Source organism: Lampris incognitus, chromosome 21 (genome assembly GCF_029633865.1).
Source record: "Lampris incognitus isolate fLamInc1 chromosome 21, fLamInc1.hap2, whole genome shotgun sequence".
NCBI classification, from domain to species: domain Eukaryota; kingdom Metazoa; phylum Chordata; class Actinopteri; order Lampriformes; family Lampridae; genus Lampris; species Lampris incognitus.
Genome location: NC_079231.1, coordinates 13,321,643 through 13,346,747, shown reverse-complemented (window position 1 = coordinate 13,346,747; position 25,105 = coordinate 13,321,643). Strand labels below are relative to the sequence as shown.

Here is a 25,105-nt window from a genome sequence, read left to right as displayed (position 1 = left end):
GACCCGCCTCTGGGCACTTGGTCCTCTCTTCTTCAGGAATCTTGTAGAACTTGACAGGAGTTGCTGAGTGTTGAGTTGATTAGTATTGGAAATTAAAGGAAAACTCTGGTATTTTTCAACCTAATCCCGTTTTTTTCCCCAATTGTTAGGAGTCAAACCGGACAATGGGTAATAGAATCTTTTAAATTGATTCAGTGTTGAGTAAGGTCACGTCAGCTGACTGCTGTGCACCAAGCTGCAATGTATTTCTTAAGGGGCAATAGCACTAACCAAATAACGTCTGCTAAAAAAGCAATTTTTTAGCACTAACAGGCCCAGAATGCCATGAGAAGACTCCAAAGAGCCTTAGACTCAATATCAGTAATACAATGTGCTATAGATATAGATATCAATTCACTTCTAACCTGTGGCAGAAGTCTTTCTTTGTAATCCCATGAGGAGTGAATTGTTTCAAGAGGACACCCGTGGAAGTGTTAGTTAGAAAATGCCAAAAAGGTTACTGTCTGACTGTATAGGAATTGTCTTTTCATAATGGAAGGTGTTGTCAGACACTTTTTAAAACATCGACAGGCGAATTCACAAGAGGATTGCCTGACTTTTTCAGCTACTAAACCTGCACAGATAAGAAAAAAAGAAACCGTGTGATTCTCAAAGCACCCGCAAAGGGTTAAATGTACCCCTAACTGCACTGCCAAGCAAACAGCTTCTCGGTGCTATTTGCAGATGTTTAAATGGGTAATGTGCACACATTTGATGCAAAATTGGCCCCTTTCTATGCAAATGAGCCTCATTGCGAAAAAAGTCTAATTCACAAACACCAGCAGTAAGAGTGAAAATTATTAGTGTCTTCAGAGAGTTGGTGGTTACTGAAGCACATTTATAAGGGGTGTCATGCCCAGAATTTCCAGTGGTAATGGCAGCAGTGATTGTAGCCAGGCGAAGGCATCGTCATGCCAGGCGTGCTCGTGAGTGAATATTTCGAAGGAGAATGTACAGGTTGCAGATACAGGTTGCCAGGTCAAACAATTCTTACTATACTTGATGACATCAAGGATGACATTGAGCCTGCCTACTGGGTTCTTGGTGCAAAGCCACCATTTATGCTTTGCCACATGGATAATTGCAATCGGACGCAAAACAAGGGCAAATTGTGTTCAGCTCCAAAACGTTATGGGTGTGTTTGTGCTGTAATATCATTCGCACAATATCTTTAGTGACTCAGACCTTGAGACGGGGCAGATAGTGGTTGCAAGTGATGTACAATTCATGGTGTTATCAGTGGCCGCAATCCATTCTTTGTGAATTTGCCCATGAGTCTGTTAATGCAACAAAAAAAAAGAGCTGTTTAAGTAGATATTATCTGGTGAGCGCTATTGCTCTGAAGGATTACATTGCAGCTTGGTGCACAGCATTCAACTGATGCTAGCTTGAGTCAACTGATGCTAGCTAGAGTCAGCTGATGCTAGCTTGAGTCAACTGATGCTAGCTAGAGTCCGCTGATGCTAGCTTGAGTCAACTGATGCTAGCTTGCTCAATAATGAATCAATTCAAAAGATTCTGCCCCCCCACCGATTGGTTTGACTCCTGACAACAGGAAAATAGGGCTTAGGTTACAAAATACAGAAGTTTTCATTTAAATTAATGGTTTCATTCCAAAGTGAGATATCACAAATATTAACAATTGTTGGCCTAAAAATACAGTTCATTAAGAAATGGCACTAGATGGTCGATCATTGAAGACCTCTGTTTGTGAATAGTACTGTCTAAATGGTGTGTGTACTAAGTAAAAATGTTCAGTGATTTTCAGTTATTTTTCAAAATGGATTCCATTTTGGAATGAAATTACCTCAAGTGAGCTTTTAGTGTTTTGTCAATATGGATACTTCAATGAATTAGCATGATACTACTTTGCATGGGCTGGATGGAACTGGGATGGCATGAAAGCACCAATTAAATGGAAGACTATGAAAATAGATGGGAAGACAATGCAAAAGCCAAAAAAACTCTCTGGTCTTTATAGCAATGTTGATTTTGCTGTAAAGTATATGTTGTAGATCTAAGTTAAATACCTAACTTGAATTAACCCTACACACAACCCACACCCACCTGCAACCTCAACATGGAACTGAATGACTTCCCCTGAAGTTTCACAGGTATATACTCCAGAGTCAGACGCCTCTGCTGACTGGATCACAATCCTCCTCATATTCCCCTCAGACTGAATGCTGAGGCCATCAGCTGTCTTGAGCGCTACCCCATCTTTGAACCAGTGTACTTCTGCGAAGGAGTGGCTGACTTCGCAGTAGAGGACAACAGGATCACCGGTTTCTACCCTCTTATTGCTGTCTGGTTCTGACACAGGGTTGAACTTCACCACCGCAGCTGTAAGATAATGAGGAGAGTTAAACTCTTAAATACCTGTCACCACATAACGTATCAGTGAAAGAAATCAGACAAATGGACTTAACACCTACGTTTAACCTTGAGAACTGCCGAATCTCGGACTCCGTTGGCAATGAAAGTGATCTCAGCTGAATCGTCTGTCGCCTGCGTCTCACAGATGACCAGTGAATGCTGTGTTTGGGAATGACATATCGTAAATCGTCCTCCGCTCTGCAGCTGAGTGCTATTCAAAAACCAGGTTCCAGTCATTGCAGCAGACAGTTCAATGGAGAACTTTGCTTCTTCTCCCTCCATGACTTCAGTACTTTGGAGCTGGCTGCGAATCTTGGGCCCTGGGACTAGGAAAAAAATAGTGAACAAAATCTAAACTATATTACTGTTGAACCTATAAAACGTACACGTAAACCTCATACCTTGGCTTTTGGTGATTTTTACATTATTTAAATTAGAGGTTTGCATGATCCTTTTGTGGACTGAGCAAGTTTTACAATCCAGTTCAAAGTATGTGAAGGCCACATTTACATCAAGCCCAAAGGGCTCAGTATTATGAGTTTCAAATGGTTTTTTTTTTAAGAATCGAGATTTTTGGCAAAAAGCAGCAGTGAATCCAATCTGATTTGACAGAGGATTGATAAGTAGATCTAACAGCTGGGATTCATCTGAGATTTCAGCTCACTATAACATGGCTAGATCAGTTTCCAACTACTAACAACAACAACAAAATGCTCTCATAGTAATAGCACTTTAAAATTAACCACCCACCCAGATGGACAACTTTGGGAAACTCCACATGACCGCTTCGCCCGTATTTGTTGATGCAACAGACACGGAAGCGGTAGTTTCCCTCACATGGCACGCTGTCACCCGAGACCTCCACTGAGGCAGCACTTTCTGAGGTGAAACACTTCTGCCACTCCTGCGAGCCTTCCTCCTGCATCTCCACAACAAATATGGACCTGGTGGTGGTTTTGGTGGTGGCGGCAGGCACCCAGGTGAGGAGGGCACTGTTGGGTCTCTCTACATCCATCTTGACTCCCACGGGGCAGATGGGTGGACTGTGTCTAGCGGCTTGATAACACACAGAAAACGGTGGAAACCAACAAATAATGTGACCAATCAGAACAATGGTGGTAGGATGGTGCTGTGGTTAGATAGACTATCAGTTGATGAAATGTAACAGTGTTAATCCCAGAAACGGTAAAAGTGTGTCTGAGCCATTTAGTTGTTTGACTGATGTGACAACGACCTCCTACCAGCTGGCTAAGAGCATCAGGTGACTGGCTAGAGAATAAAATCCAATGTGTCTAAACTTTAGTAGAATTCATGTTAATATGTCGCCTGGATTTAAATCTTTAAAATCATAGAAATGAAGAGGATTCAGCTGAGACTGTGCTTTAACTCCGAATTTATGTGCCGACCAACCAGAGGAGGCGCTAGTGCAGTGACCAGGACACATACTCACATCCGGCTTCCCACCTGCAGACACGGCCAATTGTGTCCGTAGGGACACCCGACCAAGCCGGAGGTTACACAGGGATTCGAACCGGAGATCCCCGTGGTGGTAGGCAACGGAATAGACCGCTACGCCACCCGGACACCCTGGTTATATGATTCTAACTGGTATCTTGGTCGGAGACTTTCTCCATATACCACTGTTGAATTTTGAACCAGGTAGGATGAACACTGGTGCAACGGCAAACCAGTTGTTACTCAGACAGCAAAAAGGATTGAAACGTAATGATTATGTGGTAATGATTCTGTTGGACAGCTAATCTAACAATTCTATAATCAATATTACATTACAGCATGTTCCCATAGTGTTCGATATAGTTTGTAATATTGTCTGTGTTAGCATTGGTCCGGGGATGCCATGTTTACAAGGGTGGGAACTGTTTTACTGCTGAGCTGACGGCACATGAACCACAGTAGCTGCTACACCTTGTTTGTAGTTCTCACTACCAGAGGGAGGGAAAGATCAGAGAAATCACAGATTTCAGCTCCAAAAATGTTTTCTGGATGCGCTCTATCAATGCTTTCTAATCTTACCTTTCACCTTTAGGCGTGATGAAGTCCTGGATCTCCCAGTGACGAAGGTCACTGCCCCCGTGTCTTGATAGGCTACGTTGACAAACACCAGGATGTGGGTTTTCCCAAAAGACTTCAGAATCGTCTGGTGAGTCTCATGTAGCTTCAGGCCATCTTTGTACCAGTGGACCTCCATGTCGTCCTCTTCCACCTCCACACAGAACGCAGCGTTTTCACCCTCCAACACTTCCAGCTTGCGAGGAAGCTTACGCACAATAGTGCCTGTGGGGAGGAAAAACAGCCATAGAAATGTTGCACCACTTTACTGTGCGAGTTTTCATTCATCTTCTTCTTCTTCTTTTTGCTTATTCCCTGTTTCTCAGGGGTCACCACATCGGATTTTACAGTTTCCATCGGTACCCTGTGAGGGCAGAGCACCAATGGCGGCTGTTGGTAACCCGGGCCTTGATCGAGCCGGCCTCGACCGATCCAGTATGGTCTTGTATGCAATCCGCACTCTGATTTGGCAAAGGTTTTACATCGGCTGCCCAACCTGACGCAACCACTAACCCTATGGACGGGGGTACAGGTAAAGCTGCTGAGTGCATGTGAGAGTTTTCATTATTTTTTTTAAATTTATCATGTTGTTATTGTAATCCTAGCCTAATATATCCTGATACATTATTTAAATAAAAATACATAATCAAAAACTCATTATATCACTTTGGGTAACTTTCCACCAAATCAGTCCCAATGCAGTTATTCCATAGTAAAAACGTGTTAATGCTTGCCGTGTAATGGAAGTAATATTCTGATATGATGATAATGTAAATATTTCATGGCCAATATATTGGCTATACAATAAATAGGCTTATGTAATCACGAAATGAGGCTGCATATGAACCATAATTCATCTTAAAGAAATACCGTTTTGGAAGAGTATACCTTTCACCGCAAGCTCTGCAATGCTCTTCCCCCCACTGGGCATCTCACAGAGATAGACTCCATCGTCGTCTGCACCCACGTCATGGATTGTGAGTCTTCGTTTGGTTCCTTTCTGTTCAATCCAATATTTACTACTGGGCATCAGCCTCTGGTCCTCCAGGTACCACGTGGTTGGGGTGGACTCCTCAGGGACCTCGCACTCCAGCACCGCTACGTCCCTCTCCCTCACCTCTATGTCTTTTAATGCACGTTTGAACCGCACCGGCGGACCTGGGAACAGATTTAAGTTTAGGGGGTGTTCTGTAATGTGTTCGGCCATAGAGCGTAGTGTATACAAAATGTAGACTGATACTGACCTCGCCCCGGTTAAATTCATGAACTTCAGCACTCTGTTTTTCAGGGTTAGTTATTATTCAACAATATTAACATTAAAAAAATATTTCCGGTTTAACCTACGAACCTCCTGTCCAGCACTGGACTCAGTCAACAGGCCTCAATAAAGTATTTTCTGCTGCGTATGAAGGGCTAGCATGCAAACACGAGACGAAATTTACTCGGCTGACATTTCCAGCTGGCAAAGTGCAAGCCTGTGAATGAGAACTATGTGACCCGAGCATTATTCACCCATTATGTGTGGATCAGGACAAAACAATTACCAATTAGAAAGTGAACACGGTGTTGATCCTGCAGAGCCATTAGCCACAGTAAGTACAACATATGACTTCATACGGGTCATCTACAATACGTATTGCTTACAAAAAACCCGATTCTTCCCCAAAATACCTTTTAAAATTGACGTTAGTAAAAAGAAAAAAAAGTGGCAATAACAGTAAATTATTTCAAGTTTTTTTTTTTAATTACCTAAAATTTCTCTCAGGCAATCTAAAAGGCCTTCATGGATGCATTAAACTGCTATATACAATTAAAAAAAATAACTTTCATATTATTATTCTTTGTTTTGTTCATTCATTCATTTATTTTAATACCAAATAATACTTATTTATTGAGAGTTTAGTGGCATTTTTCTCTTGACCAATTCACCTTTTTTACCACCGCATAACTTATTTAATACATTGTTATATTGAACTAAATTATATGAATAGCTCCACGACGTTTGGTAAAAGTAATAAGTGACATCTCCGCCCACCAACTTCGGTAGTTCTCGTCTACAGCAAGTCAAGTCATACCACTTTACATCAGATACATCTCCAACCCAGATTCAGCATTTTAAAAAGATCCTCCCAGTTATGTGGCGTGCTGTGCGTGTATTCCCATGAAGAAGGAAGCATAGCTTACCTTTGACAGACAGGTGAACGGCGCTCAGGGTGTGTCCCAAAGCGTTTGATGCCGCACACACGTAAAGCCCGGTATCCTTCACCTTACAGTACAGAACCTTTAAAGTGTAGTAACCCTCTCTATCCTCAAAAATCAGATGACGCCTCCCGGGCTCCAAGGGCACGCCATCCTTCTTCCAGATGATCTCAGGCTTCGGCTTCCCCGTCACGAAGCAGCGAAACTTGGCGTGTTTCCCCTCCGCCACTGCAAATTTTTTTACTTTAGCCACGTTGACGGGCGGTTCCTCTGCATATCTCGACAAACTGTGTCTCCCACCCCTCGCCTCCTTCCGCGACAGCTGGCTGTTGGTGTGGCCGACTGAGGACATCTTACTGTCCTCTCGCTCCGGGACTGGCTCAACAAGAAGGACGGCACCCACCAGGGCCTGACCATGGCAGTTGACGGCCTTGCAAGTGTACACGCCTTTGTCGGGCATGCGCGTGCTGTAGATCCTGAGCTGGAACCAGCCGCCATCTTGACTGCTCATGCTGAAGTGGGCACTCTCAAAGATGTCACCCAGCTTCTTGCCATCTTTCTCCCAGATGACCTCGGGCAGAGGCGTGCCCCAGAGCTTGCAGGAGAAGGATGCATCCTCGCCCCGGTCCACACGCAAGGAGAGGGGCTTGATGAGGAAACGGGGTTTGTTATCTGACATCAATTCCACATCGTCCTCACCTCTCCACTTGTCCAGTTCCCCGTTCAACGGCCCTCCATTTTGAGAAAGAGACACATTCGGCTGCTCCTTGGAGTATCCATTGAGGTGTCTTACTATTTCTCCATTTTCTTGCGATGATTGTGTCGCACCGTGGACCTCTGTGTGCCTTTGTTGCCCCACCGTCTTTGGGGCTTCTCCCTCCACTTTCAGGGAGGCTGCCGCATAGGTTTCGCCAATGCTATTCTTTGCCTTGCAGGTGTACTGGCCAACATCCTCCGGGGTGACTCCAGTGATGGTGAGCAAGTACGCTTTTCCGTCCTCTGAGAGCATGTATCGTCCCTCAGACAAGATCTGGACGTTCTTACGCTCCCATACCACATCAGGACGGGGGTCCCCACCGATCTGGCACTTGAGTGTGGCATCGGTTCCCCACTGGGCCACCACGGGACGAGGGTAACCCAGCACACGAGGGGCACCTCCAAAGATGTCCATACTGACCTCTTTTGTGTCTGACTCTTTTATGTTGAAGACTGGGGGGTGGAATGCTAGATGTCCTCTCAAGGTCCTGCTGCTCTCTTCAGTCTGCTACTGCAAAGAGAAAAATACACAAATTTAAGTTGACACGTTTTAAATGCAGTTTGATATACAAATCCCTTTTTGTTTTCTGTGAGATTGAAAAAAAAACAATGTTGGCTTTTATGAAGTTTTCTGTCTCTCCTGACTGACATAGCCCATCTGATAGCCCGTCGTCTGGGACGTGGAAAGAAAGGCAGGGATGTCTTCCAAAATGGACTATGCTGCCACCAGATCGGCTGAGCTCATTCAACTCAAGGGGCAGACAAAAGGAGGCCGTTTTAAATGGTTTCTTTGTGGCTAAGCACACTAGTTAAGAGTTTTGAACAAACTTAAACCCCTGTCAGTTCACAAGTCTCACAGCTGGTGCTGTTACTCATTGAAGTGTGTATTTATAAAGTAGTCTGTCCAAAAAAAGACACACCAGAGCCCATGTGCCAAAGAGCGCAGAGGCTTATGAGGCTGACACACCTGAAGTCATTAAGACACATGTGGCGCCACATTAATATCAACCGTGTCCTTCCCCATCGATATCGCTCGATCCTAAATACCAATATGGCAAATCCAGAAATGTTGCAACACGTTGTTTTCATGTTGTCTTCAGCTCTGCGATTCATCATCGGCCCAATTAGTAAAGTATATCACCTCAACTACCTATTTCATGTTTAATTATTTAGTCCTCTTTTAATCGATCTGGTAGCAGTCGGTGGGCGAGATCCCACACCCATGTGGCTATGGGGAGTTGTGACTATTCCCTCTATTAAACCCTTAATAACTATTCTCTCTTTAAGGTCCAGACTATCACAGTTGATGCATATTGTCTTAGGAGATAAGGACTTTATCTCGACAAGAAGTGACGCAATACATTTCAGACTGACTGTCAGGCATGTAAACTGACTCGGCAGCAAGCTCATGCAGAAAAAAAGTTATGTTTCTCCATGAGGGCAAAGGCTTGTGATAGGATAATTTCTTGGAAAAAATATCTTTAAAACAAAATGAACACACTCCAGCTTGTAAATGTTCCAAAAAATTAACCTTTAACTAATATGGCCTATCTAAATAATTCAGCTCATTATCTCCTTTGGCTGAACTTACCGGTGGATGTGGTGTATCCGTCCTTTTACAGCATTCTGATGCTATAATTGTCCTGTTTGCTTAAGAGGGTATCTTCAAACAGTTCAAGCAGATATTGACCCTTGTCTCCTCCGCAGAGATTCGGTTAGAATGACCTATGACCCCTTTCCAGAATAATTCCCGCGGCCCCTGAAAATGGCCAACTTCTGCTTGTGCGGTGCAGCCGTACAGTGATCTCGCTCCTGGGGACAATTCAGTTCCTGTTGTACCTGATGACTTTTAGTCCGCCCGTTTAATTTCGCCCTCTGGAAAGCTTCACCTCAAGGATTCTGAATACTGGTCATTCCAATTCAAAGCGTTTGGGGGGGCGATAAAACTTAAAACACTCCCCCTTATAAATAACCAGATGACTCCTTGCGTGGTTTGCCGTGGTCGGTCTCTGTTGCTTTGGCGTCAGGTAGCAGGTTGTAATGAGGCTCGGGGAAAAATGACCACACTTGTTGACACTAAGTGCTTGGTCTATGCGTCATCCGGTCCAGTGGTGCCCTGATACTGTCATTGTCAGAGAGGGAAAGAGAGAGAGAGTTGAGGGTTGGGGGGGTGGGGGGTGAGATGAGGCGGGCATTAAATGCTTTCGCAGCTGCTTCCAATGCAAGCCACCCCCTAAAAATACCAACGGCTTCGATGACAGTGGGGCAGATAAAGTTAGGCACTCCATTCACAGACGGTGGCTGACTAAAGATAGAGGGCAGGACAAACTCTGGGATGGATCAGCCAGCTTAACAGGCACCCTGCATTACAAACAAGGACACCCCATCTGCCCGAGCTCTGGATCCTCCAGCATGATGAATGTTACCGTGGGTTTTGTTAAGTGTGCCGTAGCTGAAAACAGCAATAGATCACCCATTACATGTTGGTATCTCACAAATACCTGCTTGGTGGTTGCAGCACCTAGAAGCACCTAGATGACTGTAAAAAAGCTCAGACATTGATGTATTCTCTAGGCAGGATCTAAGGGTTACTTTACTCCATTGCTATTTCAATCAAATCTTACTTTATTCAGACACATAGGTCCATATTTTAAAAAAAAAACAAAACAACAAAAATACAACACAGGACAACAACACAAAATATAGTTAATCGCAGTTCACAATTCCACAATGATTAAAACCTATACAGACATTTGTTCCAATGTTTCCAGAAACAAGAGGAGTACCTTATGTCACTTTGTGTAGGCTCAGTTAAGAACATTATAATTACACTCTTGGAATCAATTAATCGACACATAAATTCGAACATAACATTTTTACATTTATTTTTAAAGTAGGCAAAAGAGCATGGTCTGAATTTAGAGAAGTAAAAGGTTTCTAAAGGACTCAAAAATAAATGTGATGAAATCTGATTTTGAATGCTGTACAATAGTAGTACAAAGTGCATCTGAATTGTTGAAACTAGTATTATGATTAACTTTATCTCACAAATATGCAAAATCATTTACTATTCTTATGAGTTGACAACCAATGAAGATGTTGGAGTTTGACCCTCCAGTCCCCCAAAAGACTTCACTGAATGACAGAGTAGGGATTCATACAGAATCACACAAAGCCCCTTTTAAGAATGCTGCGTTTAAGTCTGTCTGTTATGTTATATGTAACATGCAATGGCCATGCAAGAGAAATCCTCTCTGATAACAATAAACTATCTATCTGTGATAAAGCCAACCACATGGACCACTCTTGGAATGTATGGGACATTGATAATGGAAAGTAAAATTCAGGTAATTGCTATAATTGTATTCATATAAGCTAATTTTGAGGGTGTTAAAAACATAGCTGTTGAATATTTTGAGGGTGGTAAAAACATAGCTGTGGAATATTTTGAGGGTGGTAAAAACATAGCTTTGGATTATTTTGAGGGTTGTAAAAACATAGCTGTTAAATAGTTTGAGGGTGGTAAAAACATAGCTATTGAATATTTTGAGGGTTGTAAAAACAGCTGTTAAATAGTTTGAGGGTGGTAAAAACATAGCTGTTGAATATTTCAAGGGTTGTAAAAACATAGCTGTTGAATAGTTTGAGGGTGGTAAAAACATAGCTGTTGAACTGACCTGACTCCAAACCAGTAAAACCAAAAGAAACTTGTGCTTATGGTGGGCAACGGCCTCCTGTTTTCCCTGTCATGTAGGTTTGAATCTGGCGTTGACACACACATTCCTCACATTCTCAGATGATAAGAAGTTAAGCTATCGCTGCAAGTAGAGTGCATGAGACAACCAAAGTCACTGATACACATACACGCTGCAAACTGTTGTCATAGATATTTGACCTTTAGCGGAGGTCACATAGCTCCGATCACTGTATTGTCATGAGGGTGACGGTATTTGACGTGCATTTCCAAAACAAACCTGCATCTTATCGACGCCGCATTATGATCCACCAAGTTTCTCTTGTCTTCGTCATAGGGAATATTTTGCCGTCTTTCCTTTTGGCTCTTTCCTACATTCACTTTAAACATTGTTAAGGGTTCTGCTCCAAACCACTGAAGGGCCATAGAATAGAATAACCTTGTCTGGATGAAGACGCGGATATGAATAGTTTTAAGGTCAACAGCAGAAAATGACCTCAGCTAAGAAACATGCATCGGCATAAGAGTTTGCTTGATGAATTAAGGTGTTATTGGGAGTAGTCACAAACAACACAGGGGCCAGTCCAAGTAAGGCAGCTGGTACCTCTGACATTCTCCCGGAGCCAGTCATCCCTCAGCAGCTGTTCGGTATGACCACCGCGTCAAGAATCAAGAGCGTTAGCGTCACTTTGCTGCAAGGTTATACATTGGTACCAAACGCCAGTATGATGATTACATCATTGCAACACAATATTTCACCTAGTTTTTCAGGCTGATTTTATGTTGTGCATTTGTAAGCTAGAGACATTTTTACACTTTGGCCGGACAATAAAGTTCTATTCTATTCTGTAGACCCATCACCAACAGAGGGAAGGACTTTCATCCTTGCGTCAAACTCTCTGGACTTTCTTTTCCTCACTGGAACATAATTAAAGCCCAGCAATTTATGTACCTTGAATTAATTGTGCCCCGTGGCTGCAGACTATAAGAGTTTACCGATGAGTCAAGGACGTCTGGTCATGGCAGGGGACTGGCGGCTGCGTTTGCATACCATTTCCGGCGTCGGTCTGGAAACACTGAGGAATTTACCTCTGTTGAGTTGCTGATGCTCAAAATCGGTTTGACTGACCCTGTTTTTTTTATTCTAATCTACTCCCCTCCTGGTTGTAAAGGCCCACTTTAGTCAATCACTGCTCTAAGACAGTAAAACATCTTTTCCCAGGTCTAAGGATCCTTTATGTGATGGTTTTAAATCAACATTGCATATTTACTGTTTTGGACAACTGTTCCTCATCACATGCAACAACTTACAACTAACTCGATGCCATGGGGTGTGTACTTTTACTTTGAAGGTGTGTGTGTGTGTGTGTGTGTGTGTGTGTGTGTGTGTGTGTGTGTGTGTGTGTGTGTGTGTGTGTGTGTGTGTGTGTGTGTGTGTGTGTGTGTGTTCGTGAAATATTATTCCAGCAGCTGACTTTGGGCAGGAGTGTGACGCGTCTACACCTCATCTGACACAGAGACACTGAAGAGTCCCACCACCCTATCCTAAACCAACAGCCGGGCTGGAGGGGTTCAGTGACCATGGAGGTGAAGGTGGGTCAGTGTGTCAGAGGAGACCCTGTAGAAGGACAGAGTTCCAGCAGACCAGTCCAGATACACTCCTACCCTGTCAGAGCCAGCTAGGTGGTAAGTGTCTCTGTTTCTCTTTTATTATGACAAGCAGTGTAACGATCACAGCGCAGGACTTTTCATTACACTCACCTCCTCCTCCTCCTCTTCTCCCGATTCCTCTGTAAGTCATTCCTATAAAAACCCATCCCTTCCACCCTTACCTCGATGTATCAGCGCTCAGTCAGACCCTGTCTACATAGAACCCGGAATAGGGAGTCAGGTCTCTGTGGATGACGAGGGTACGACTGATTCTTTCTGGCTCCTGTCACCTTCCTGTTGTCCTCAGACAGAGAGGTTTCTGTTTGCTGTGTTTGGGTTGAGTGGCAGTTAACTGGCATCTGATGGAACAAGACACAATACTGCAGCGGTTGTTGATCTAACATTCCTCCTCATCATTCTTTGTGGATTGATTGATTCATGGATGGACGGACGGTTAATTTCTTGCCAGGACCAACCATTCCCAGGAGGATTTGAATGATTGGATGTCACACACTGCTGTGTAGATAGACTTTCAATCTAAATAGCGGAATATGAGCTGTTTTGTTTTCACGAATATACTATACAGACACTTGCACTTCTTCAGGCCTGGTTTCAACCTCTGCGCTCCACCATGGTCTAGTCTGGGAGTGGAGGATAAACGCAGTCAGACCAGCATACTCTCCATTTAATAAACTTCAATTGGAAGGATTTTCCATCCAGTATTGGTCATATCCACTTAAAAATGAATTAATATTATGCACCATCAGAGTAGGAGTGAAGAAAAAAAATACTTGTAAAGGACATTAGTGGTGAGTGTCAGCAAGCTCCATACCTGAGTGTTCAGTCTCCACTATGGATCCTGAAGTCCAGCAGAGAGCAGCTTCTCTCCTGAATCTCCTGGGCTGTTGTAGCTCAGGTCCAGCTCTTTCAGATAGACTTCAGAGCTGAGACCAGAGAGGCACAACCTTCTTCTAAGGTTGGGTTAGGGTTCAGGAGTCCGAATCATCCATCCATTATCCAAACCGCTTATCCTGGTCGCGGGGATGCTGGAGCCTATCCCAGCAGACATTGGGCGGCAGGCGGAGAGACACCCTGGACAGGCTGCCAGGCCATCACACAAGGCCGACATATACACACACACACACACACACACACACACACACACACACACACACACACACTCATACCTAGGGGCAATTTAGTATGGCTGTTTCACCTGACCTACATGTGTTTGGACTGTAGGAGGAAACCGGAGCCCCCGGAGGAATCAGAAATACTTTATTCATCCCCCAGGGGAAATCCCCCGAGGGGAACATAGACACGCTCCCTCACAATGCGATCAGCAGTACAAGTACTCATTCCACATTACAGGGAGTCATTTGATTCATTGTTAATATCAAAAATATCACTTATTGTTGCTTTAAATGTTTGAACAAATTTGTGATATTACTGCAGTAGGGAATTTCCTATCAAAATTGACAAATGTAATCAATAAAAACATGCAGAAGACTCTCCTGCCCTGTCCCTGACCATGACATGGATATCCTTCTGGAACTGGTCCCCATGCACCAAAGGAAAGGGCTGCCCACTGCTCCTGCCTGCCCCTGGAGGGAGCACAGCAAGGATGGGAAATGCAGAAGGGGCCACCACTCCCTGCATGTGTGTTGAGTGTGTGCTGTAAAACAAATAGACTCTCTCTCTCTCTCTCTCTCTCTCTCTCTCTCTCTCTCTCTCTCTCTCTCTCTCTCTCTCTCTCTCTCTCTCTTTCTCTCTCTCTCTTTCTCATTTGGGTTTTCACTGGAAATCTGCATGAGTAAAAGTAAAGGGAGTTTGAAAGTGCTTTAATTTCCATATTTCTTGAATAAGACACAGGTTTGGGTTCTGTTCTATCCTGATACTACTTTTTGTCCATCTCAGCAGTGTCCCCTTCTGGCCAAAGTCCATCATCACTTGTTGGAACTTGTGAGTAGACAAGAGGAGGCTGTAAAAACCTCAGGTAGGAAGAGTTGCTAGTTAAATAAAATGTTTGACATGGAAATGATATGTCACGTTGAGCTCTACAATGTGTTTAACAAAAGTTTGTGGCAGATTTTGTTGCTAGTTGGATTCATCTGTGTGTGTGTGTGTGTGTGTGTGTGTGTGTGTGTGTGTGTGTGTGTGTGTGTGTGTGTGTGTGTGTGTGTGTGTGTGTGTGTGTGTGTGTGTGTGTGTGTGTGTGTGTGTGTGTGTGTGTGTGTGTGTGTGTGTCCGTCCCCAGGAAGTTAAATCAGTTCATCTGGACATAACGTTTAGTGGGAGAAACGTTTCATCACTTATCTAAGTGACCTCTTCAGGCTCAACTGGCTGCAGGTGTCCCCGCCCTTATAAATATACCCCCTCGGTTCAGGGATGCTCGTTCCCTCTTCACATACATAGATGGCCTCTTTTGACTCCCCGTTCAAACCAGCGTTCCCCCCTAACGGTACATCTGTCACCAACTTACAATGCTGTGACAGCAACCGGGTAAATGCATTGGGTCTATTTGTCATTTCCTCATTGGCATTTTCCAGAGGGTCTGTCTTTAAATTCGTTATTTTGGCCATAGACGGGATTCATACAGAAGAAGAATGTGCATGAACTTTAAGAAAAACGGCAGTTGGGTTTATGATTGACTTTTATTTCACTGTCAACCTTTTCGTATTACATTACTGCACCTGACACGTGTTTTCATCACAGACATGGGTTTTTGTTTTTTTGTTTTGTTCAGTCTCGCTTCATTTCCAAACAGGCTTAATTAATTTTCTCTACGTGGAGGAAATGGTGGAAAACAAACGATAGCTGATGAACTGACTCACCTTTCTGGGTTTTCCTACCTGGATCATTGAGCATGCATCAAGACATCCAGAGGAAATATTGAAATGTGCCAAGGTATACAACAAGTAGGAAGAGTTAGTGGTTCAGCTTTTTTTTGGTCTTGTCTAGCTGTGTTTTAATATTTGATTTCCTTGATTTAGTGTGGGGTCGGTGTGTTGGAGGTATTTAAAGTGCTCTGACTACCTCACTATTATTTGTCTTATTGGTTTAAAGATGTATGTGGTGTTCATTCATCCATCCATTCATTCATTCATTCATTCATTAATTCATTCATCTTCAGACGCTTCTCCAGGGTCGGGTCGCGGTGGCAGCAAGCTAAGTAGGGCGCTCCAGACGTCCCTCTCCCCAGCAACGCCCTCCAGCGCCTCCTCGGGTCCCAAGGTGTTCCCAGGTCAGATTGGACATGTAGTCCCTCCAGCGAGTTCTGGGTCTACCCCGGGGTCTCCTCCCAGTTGGACTTGCCTAGAAAACCCCCAAAGGAAGGCGCCCAGGAGGCATCCTAATCAGATGCCCGAACCACCTCATCTGGCACCTTTCGATGCGAAGGAGCAGCGGCTCTACTCCGCGCTCCCTCCGGATGGCCGATGTGTTGTATTTTGCTTATTTTCTCCACGTCCTATATTATTGGGTTATGTATAAATTGGTGTAAATATGTAGATATAAAAGAAGTGTGGATTTGAAGATATGTATTTTTGATAATAAAAGGAAAAAACGGCTCCGCTGCAATATTGACTAGGTTATGGATTCTAGACCCGCGTCTGTCATTCTGGTGGCGTTTTGAAAGCTCATCTGTGTCATGGAATATTCATAAGCTCCCAGAGGACGTGCTGCTCCCGCAGTCAGGCCTCTACCACAGTGCTGACAAGGTCACGTGTTCTTGACCAGCATCAGAAGTTCTACTTTACTTTTCAAAGCCAAATATTCATAAGCTTTCAGACAACATTTGTCCGCCACGTGAAGGTCCTGACGGCTCCGAGGCTAGTCCTTAACAAGGTTGTTGTGTTAGGTACTTATGGGCACCTGTAGGGGGAGCTGTGGGGTACATAACCGAGACTGGGCGGGGAAATAAAGGATCTTTCTGTTTCCGGGCGTCACGCCTGACGCGTCTCCTTTACGCTCCGTGAACCTGACGTAACATGGTGTCAGAAGTGGTCACCGTAAGCCGCTTGCATGTACTGGGATGAAGATATCTCGGCGTTTGTGCTAGAAGGAAAAAAAAGGAGCTAGCAACGGGGTTAATAACCGGAGCCTCGGTGGTGTGTGCACGGTAGCTAGCGAGCTTCGAAGCTAACTAGCGTTGGGACGCTGGTCACAGCGCGAGCTAGCGTCCACACGAGGGGAGACGATGGACCGTTTTCAAGTTCCTCTACCGGCGCAATTCAATGTCAGCAAGCCAGGGGAGGGGCCGGGATGGATTCAGAGCTTCGAGAGGTTCCGTATAGCTTCAGGCTTGGAGCGGCAGTCCGAAGAGAACCAGGTCAACGCCCTTATATACACTATGGGAGTAGAGGCAGAGGAGGCGCTGACTTCACTCCGCCTCACGCCAGATGAAGCGGACGCGGACGGCGCGGTGAAGGCCAGGTTCGATGCGCCCTTTGTAGTACGGGTGGTGAATGTGATATTTGAACGGGCTGAGTTTAATCAGAGACGACCAAGAAGTAGGTGAGACAGCTGATGGTTTTATTACAGCACTTCATTGCCTAGCAGAGCATGCGGTTATGGTGAAGTACACAGTGAGATGATTGGTGATAGGCTAGTAGCGGGGCTACGAGATGAAAAGCTATCCGAGCAGCTGTACATGGACCCGGAGGTGACGCCAGATAGAGCGGTCGTTAGGGTGCGCCAGAGCGAGCAGGTCTAAAAGCAGCAAGACGTGCTGAGAAGCAACTTCAGAGCAGCAGAGGCAAGCACAGAAGTGGATGCTGTTAGTGCGAGTTGGGGAAACGGCGGGCGAGAGAGAAGCAGAGAGGGGCAAGGGCGCCAGTCCAGACAGAGTACGTCATACCGTGCACAATGCAAAAGATGTGGGAAGGATGCGCATAGCAAGCAACTGTGTCCGGCTCGCGATGCAGTCTGTAACTTCTGCGAGAAAAGGGGGCGTTATGCACAAGTCTGCCGAGCAAACACTGCAGGAGAAGAGGACATGGCCGCCGACAGTGACAGCGAAGAGGACGTTGCATTCTTAGGCTCCGTTAATGCAGGAGATTCTGAAGCTCCGGGGCTGATAAAGCTGAACTTAGCTGACATAGAGACAGCATTCAAGATCGACGCAGGAGCTGATGTGACTGTGATCCCAGCAAGTCTGTGCAGTACAGGGCAGTTCAGTTCAGTGAGCTGGAGAAGACAGCCGGTGAGTTGTGGTTGGGCCAGGCCTTGTTCAGGTTCGGGCAGAAGCGGAAGCAAACTTCTCTGAATACCCTGACATGCTCATGTTGAGCTCGACCTCAGCTCTGATCCTAACGGTATGTCTGACATTCCGACTGCATGATGGACAACCCAGGGACACGTGTCATGATATATGTGGGTAAATAGTTCCTCGTTATTAAAATGGCATGGACACAGCAAATGCATGTTGTGCCAGATAGAGACAAATAATTGATGATGAAAATTAACTGAGCAAGCCAGGAGCGCCAGGCTCCTATTGTTTGCCTTCTTTCATTTTGTGCTCAAAATACAAAGCAAAAGTTGAAACTCATTCTTAAAACTCGTTATGTGTGAAAATGTAAATGTCTGAACACTAGAGTTGGTAATTCTCAACCCGAACCATGTCAGGCTCGAACCCGATCACGTCGACTCAGGCTCAGATTATTTAATTATTCCAGTGGGTTTGAGAAGGTCGGTGGATAAATGAACTTGAACTTGAATGTACAAATGGGTAAGGGCTCTTCCACAATTGTGGGTCAGATGTGTGTCAGAAATTACAAACAAGTTAAAAAAAAAACTAAACCCAGAAGAGGCTTCGGGAAACAAGCATCAGACAGACAGCCTGTGTTTTTATTCACTATACAGCTGCTTTATGGTTACCTGCAGTTCAGTTTGCATTTAGTCCATCACCTCTGACAGTTCTGCACTTGGAAGAATCACGCAAGATATTTTTTCTATTGGCTATTATTTCTATTGCTTACGCAGAGGATGTCAGTTGAGTAGGCAGTCCTTCAATGTGGCCCAGGACACATTTGCGTACACACTGCTAAAAGATTGTGGCCATATTTGACCCAGACCATCTCCGAATGTGGTCTGAGCGATCCGTTCTCAATGCGTCCTTGGTGCATTCACACCTGTACTAAGAGCTGTCCACTTGTGATCAGATAACCCAAGGTCCATTTTAATGCCAGGTGTGAACAGGGCCTTTATGTCTCTGCCTCTTTCACTCTTGAATGCTCACTTGCAGTTATGATGTTATATTTAATGGACTTGGGAAAAGCCTCCCTTGCTATTGTTTTGCCTTTTCTCTCTGAGTGCACATTCATTGATAATTCTGCAACCAGCCTATTTATGTCCTGAAACTATCCTTTTGTTTCTCATTCTCTTTATCACCCTTCTTTCTCCAAGCAGAGCCCCCAGGCCAGTGCTCCTGGTTCCATAGCTCCCCCTGTCTGCACAGAGTACCCAACAGACTGGAGCCTGAAGACTCGCCTCCTGTTCACCTCCCCGCTCCCCTTCTCATGGGCAGAGCACCCCAAAGCACAGGAGGAGGCACTGTGGTTCGGGCAGACAGACCGGTAGCACAGTGATTCGGGCACACAGGTTCGGGCAGAAGCGGAAGCAAACTTCTCTGAATACCCTGACATGCACATGTTGAGTTCGACCTCAGCTCTGATCCTAACGGTATGTCTGACATTCCAACTGCATGATGGACAACCCAGGGACCTGTGTCATGATGGACAACCCAGGGACACGTGTCATGATGTCTCTGTCCTGCCAGGCAGTTCGTTTCATCTGTTCCATATAGTCCAACCATTTGACCAGTTTACTGTAGACCAGGTCCATGTATTAAACCACCTGGCACAACACAACGCCAGCAGAACACTAGTAGTGCCACTGCAGCACCTGAGCTGCCCGCCGACCTACCTGATGATCTGCAGATTACAGCTGCAGATGGTGCCCCCCCCCAGACCCCACACCTGTCTCCAGTGAGACCTCACCCCAACCACAGACTGGGTCTGCCTGAAGGTACCCTGTGAGGTAACGTTGTCCTCCACTCCACCTGACAGACTTTGTAACTTAAACAGGTGCTGTGGGACACACTGAGTGGTTAAAGGGGCAGAATAATCCCCTCACTCAGTTGAGGGCTGGGGCAGTCTAACCCCCCCCCCCTTAGAAAAAAAAATGTAAATTTCTGTTGAATTATGTTGTTAAAAAAAAAGTTCTGTATCTTCTGTAAAAAGATAAATTACATTGTATTCTTGTAAGGAAAAGAAAAGGAAACATTCTCTTGGATGAAAAGAAAAGTGATTTTATTCGATGTTATTGTCGGAGTTTCAGTCTTACAGATATTGATATGTTGATTTCTTGTCAGTTGTATTAATAGTAAAAACTGAATTTTTCATCTCAGAAAGGGGGATGTTGTGTTAGGTACTTATGGGCACCCGTAGGGGGAGCTGTGTGATGTGTAGCCGAGACTGGATGGGGCAATAAATTATTTTTCTAGTTCCGGACATCATGCCTGACGCGTCTCCTTTATGCTCCGTGAACCTGATATAAGGTTATGGGTTCTACACCAGCTTATAAATTTCTACTTTCCTTTCCAAAGTTCACATCTGAAGGGAATACTCATAAGCTTTCAGAGAACATCTTCAAGTGTGCAGAGGACTTGGTGGTTCAGTGGTTAGTAGTCTCCTGTGATGTTGACAAGGTTGTGGGTTCTAGACCAGCAACAATCATTAAACTTTACTTTTCAAAGCCTACATCCAATAATGATCACAAGGAATAATCACAAGCATGAAATAAAATATAGGGCACAATGGTTAGTGGTCCTTTGAGAGATTGCAGATGTACAGGTTCGTTCGTAAACTCTCAAGACAGCATGTTGCAGAGTGCAGAGGACTTGGTGGTTCAGTGGTTGGTACTCTTGCTGTAATGTTGACAAGGTTATGGGTTGATGTCCGGTGTCTTGTCATTGTGGTGTACTTTTGAGCGATCACAGCCAAGTCGAATATTCTTAACCTGTCAGAGAACCCCCTCAAGTGTGCAGAAGCCGTGGCGCAGTGGTATGTCTCTGGTGCATACCTGAAAGTGTGCTGCTGTGTGGTCGCTGGTTCAAATCTTGCATCGTTTTTGGGCCTACTGGTCTTTTGGCAGCCCAAAATTTCTCCCCGCCCGGCCAGCTTTTTTTTTCCCCGCTCCTCACGGGATTTGAACCGGCCAGCCACCACACACAGCAACAGACTTCCAGGTATGTACGGCAGACATACCACTACGCCACAGCCTCTGCACACTTACAATAGTTCTCCGGGCGCTTATGAATGTCCAAATCCTCTAGCTTAAATCTTACTTTATTCAGACACACAGGTAAGCCCATATTAAAAAAAAAAACTAATAAATACAACACAGGACAACTCAAAAATACAGCTAAAACAGCAGTCCACAATTATTAAAACCTATACAGACATTTGAGCCAATGTTTCCAGAAACAAGAGTACCTCCTTGTGTCACTTTGTGCAGGCTCAGTTAATTGCATTATAATTACATTCTTAGAATAAATTAATCAGCAGATAAATTTGTACATAAAATTCCTCAACACCAGCATGAAAAGTGGGAAGGTTAAAAGCCACAAACTTGCACTTGTCCATCTTGAGCAAGATTCTGAATGCATCATTACGTGCTACCTGCATATAATGTGAGCTTTCAAAAGCCCAACACAATGACAGACACCGGACAACAACCCATAACCTTGTCAATATTACAGCAGAGTACCAACCACTGAACCACCAAGATGTTGTCTGAGAGATTATGAATGAACCTGTACACCTGCAATATCTCAAAGGAGCACTACCCATTGTGCCAGTATTTCATTTGGATGAACCCAATGAGTCTTAGCACTGGCACACACTACGAGATAGTTCAGCCAAGTTTGGGCCCAATGCCCCCTTCCGACTAGTCCTGACTTTTTCATTGTTCTAACGATCATCTTACCAGATCCTCCTGTTGTGGGAGGTATTCCAAGAGTCTGCTCGGAAGCCGCACATGGCCGCACCAATTTCAAATCCCAATTATCACACGTTCAGTATTCACGGACTGATCTGATCCGATAACCTGTAGTTTTGGGGGGAGGGGGGACCCAGAGGATGCAGTCTGTGGCTTGTCATGTATGAATGACTGATAACCAATCACAGAGGTAATTGCCAACACAACAGCCACAGCGGCATCTGCGAAAGGCACATCTGATCCAGGTTTTATCACAAGAGATTGGCGAGATTTCCGAGTTCGAGTCGGGAGTGTCGTTATCGACTATGAATGGAATGTGCGTGGTGTGCTGTTTTGGCTCAATCGTTAAGTGTGTGTGCTCTCCACACAGCAGAGCACCAAAAACTGAATTTTATCATTACGTGTCATTATGTGCTGGCCTCAAAATCTGTTATGACTTGAAAAATCTCGTAGTGGCACCCAGGCTTTACTCGTCCTTAGTTCCCTGAACAACATTTGTAATGACTGACAAGTCCATTAGGAGTTGAACCCATAACCACTGGGTCATCATGTAGTCATTTAGCCCATTAACACACCTACCATCTAGGGGAACTTTTCAAACTTTTCCTCTTGTATGTTGTTAAAACGGAGCTAGTAGAGGTTAAAACCTCACTGAGTTTGGTTTTGTTTTCTTTTTCTTTTTTAACAGGGGAAACAAAAGGGTTGACGGGTATGAAATGTGGTTATCAGGAACACACATGACGAGAACATGACAGTGACATGGTACAGGTATGGTGACATGGTACAGTCGTGGAACGCTCTGACAACCAACAGACTCAACAGCCAAAGTTAAATACACAGAAACTTGGTTGAATAATCAACAGCAGCTTTGGAACAAATGGGTAACAGAGGAAAACTGGATAGGAGAAAGGACTGGGATGGTGTTGTCAGAGCAGGACAAGACACCTGACGTAGAAACCAGGGCTGGAGTGACCGGAACCGGGAGCAGCCATGACAGTAGCCCCTCTCTCACTGACCCCACCTGGTGTCCTAGCTGGTCGCGGGGGGGGGGGGGGGGGTCAGATCGGCAACTGTGGCATGGATCAAGGCAAGGTGAACAGCTGTGAGCAGGGCTAGACAAGACAAGAAACCTAAAAAAACAGGACTGGAGTAGCCAGAACCGGGGGCAGCCATGATGTTGCCCTCCTCCCGCGGATGCCACCTGGTGTCCTAGCTGGTCGTGGGGGTTCTGGAGCATAGTTTCGCTGCGGGGGGATCAGAACAGGAACGGCAGCTTCAGCCACGAGAAAACACTCAGAGGCGGCACTCAGCTGCAGGGGAATCAGGAACGGCAGCTTCGGCTACACGGAACCTCAGGACAGCCATAACGCTGGCTTCAGCTGCGGGGAGCACAGGGATGACCCGGACAGACAGCAGCTTCACTGCAGGGGAATCGGAATGGCAGCATCAGCCGAAGGAAGACACGGACGCGGCCCTCAGCTACATGGGAATCAGGAATGGTGGTTTTGGCCGTGTGGGATTCGGGAACAGCCACGCTGGACCACAGGGCAGACGAACAAAACCGCAGGTCTCAGGACAAACAGACACTGGATTTCAGGGACGACAGCCTCAGCTGCTGGAAAACTCAGGGGTGGCCCTCGGCTGTGGGGGAAACCCAGGAAGGGGAGGGGTGGCGTCTGCTGGGTCCAAGAATGGTCAGAGCGTTCTGTCATGGAGAGAACAGGAATTGAGGACCCGAGCGCTAATGTGATGACAGGTTAAACAAAAAGTTTACTGGTAGGAAACATGCAGGTATCAGGAACACACATGACGATGACATGGTACTACAGACATGGTGACATGGTCCAGACGTAGAATGCTCTGACCCTCAGTTGTGTTTTTACCCCACTGGGCTGATGTTGACATCAGCTTTACAGCCTGTTTGTCTGACTGGTTTTCTCTCTCTTGGACACATGCTATAAAACAAGCAGACAGGTTTGCTGATGATATAAACGATCTCCTGTTGTAATAGTTAACGAATAAAATTATCTTTATACAATGTTTAGCATCATATCTGTATCCAAGACAGCTCTACTAATATTTATTAGTCATATTATTTATATTTCTATCTATTAAGGGTGTTTTTGCTGTTATTCTACATGCACTGTTGATGTGTCTGCACCTGTTTGCTGCTGCACAAAACAACTGAATGAATAAAGTTGATCTTATATGAAAGCATTGGTGATGTATTAAGTGCTCTTTTCCTCCACTAACCCCCCCCCTTTTTCTCCCTAATTGCATCCGGCCAATTACCCCACTATTCTGAGCCATCCCAGTCGCTGCTCCACCCCCTCTGCCGAGCCGAGGAGGGCTGCAGACTACCACATGCCTCCTCCGATACATGTGGAGTCACCAGCCGCTTCTTTCACCTGACAGTGAGGAGTTTCCCCAGGGGGATGTAGCGCGTGGGACGCTATTCCCCCCAGTTCCCCCTCCCCCCGAACAGGTGCCCCGACCAACCAGAGGAGGCGCTAGTGCAGCGACCAGGACACATGCAGACACGGCCAATTGTGTCTCTAGGGACGCCTGACCAAGCCGGAGGTAACACGGGAGATTCAAACCAGTGATCCCCGTGTTGGTAGGCCACGGAATTCCTCCACTAATTCGTTTGCTGTCAAGCAAAGCACACTATTGTTACTCTCCTGCTTATTATTTTTCAGCAAGCATTTTCTCCAGAAGATGTGACCTTTTTTACTTCTGTTATAAAGTTAATAAACTGACCTGAAAAACGTTACCACAGAGTTAAGCTCGTCTATTTTCTAGTAAAATAATTCACAAAAAATTACACATTTTAGAGCAAATATCACTCAATATGAAACGGGACACAGACTATGAGACCTGGCCTTGGTCATGTAAACTTAATGTTGTCGTGTATTGCTCATAATCAACACTAAACACAGAAACTAACACAGGATGAAAAGTCAAGACACTTCACTTGCAGATTTGGATAAAAGAAGCTGAACAACAGTAAAACTAAATATGGAGGAAAACAGCGTAACGAGATGCAGAAAAGACAAGTCGGAGAATTATGATAAAATACGTACGAATAGATTTTGCTTCAGCCTGTTTGGAAATGGAGACTGAAAAAAACCCAAAACAAAACCAACTTGTCTGTGATGGAAACACGTTCCAGGTGCAGTGATGCTGGGTGGCTTTTCATTATGACGCCAATGACCAATTCTGCGTTTTGTGACTCAAACGGGATTGAATCAGGTCACAGCAAACCCAAAGTATTTGTTTGACTCACTTTCAGAGTAAAAAAGGATTTACTTGTAGTTCTTA

The 25,105-nt window shown here is 45.0% G+C and overlaps 2 protein-coding genes across 2 annotated transcripts in view; one reads left to right on the top strand and one right to left on the bottom strand.

Moving 5' to 3' along the window:
- The window catches only part of obsl1a (obscurin like cytoskeletal adaptor 1a), a 31,267-nt gene extending 23,412 nt beyond the window's left edge, over positions 1-7,855 (bottom strand). The window contains exons 1-6 of the mRNA XM_056301024.1: positions 6,670-7,855; positions 5,374-5,643; positions 4,450-4,710; positions 3,166-3,471; positions 2,475-2,741; positions 2,107-2,382 (exon numbers count right to left, since the gene is read on the bottom strand). Of these exons, the coding sequence (XP_056156999.1) occupies positions 2,107-2,382; positions 2,475-2,741; positions 3,166-3,471; positions 4,450-4,710; positions 5,374-5,643; positions 6,670-7,855 (2,566 nt within the window). The remainder of the gene's footprint in view (positions 1-2,106; positions 2,383-2,474; positions 2,742-3,165; positions 3,472-4,449; positions 4,711-5,373; positions 5,644-6,669) is intronic.
- A 4,605-nt stretch (positions 7,856-12,460) lies between these two features.
- Positions 12,461-23,534, top strand: LOC130131390 (uncharacterized). The gene is made up of 5 exons (XM_056301068.1): positions 12,461-12,465; positions 12,663-12,820; positions 15,918-16,265; positions 19,193-19,359; positions 22,998-23,534. Exons 1-5 carry the CDS (start codon positions 12,461-12,463, stop codon positions 23,532-23,534), a joined length of 1,215 nt encoding a protein of 404 aa, XP_056157043.1.
- Positions 23,535-25,105: the final 1,571 nt, after the last annotated feature.

Bases quoted from the DNA above. Each gene is read 5' to 3' on its own strand.
- LOC130131390 (XM_056301068.1), top strand. The intron at 12,821-15,917 runs GTAAGTGTCTCT...ATTCATCTTCAG, and splicing joins CTGTCAGAGCCAGCTAGGTG to ACGCTTCTCCAGGGTCGGGT. The intron at 19,360-22,997 runs GTAGCACAGTGA...CTGGTGTCCTAG, and splicing joins TGGTTCGGGCAGACAGACCG to CTGGTCGTGGGGGTTCTGGA.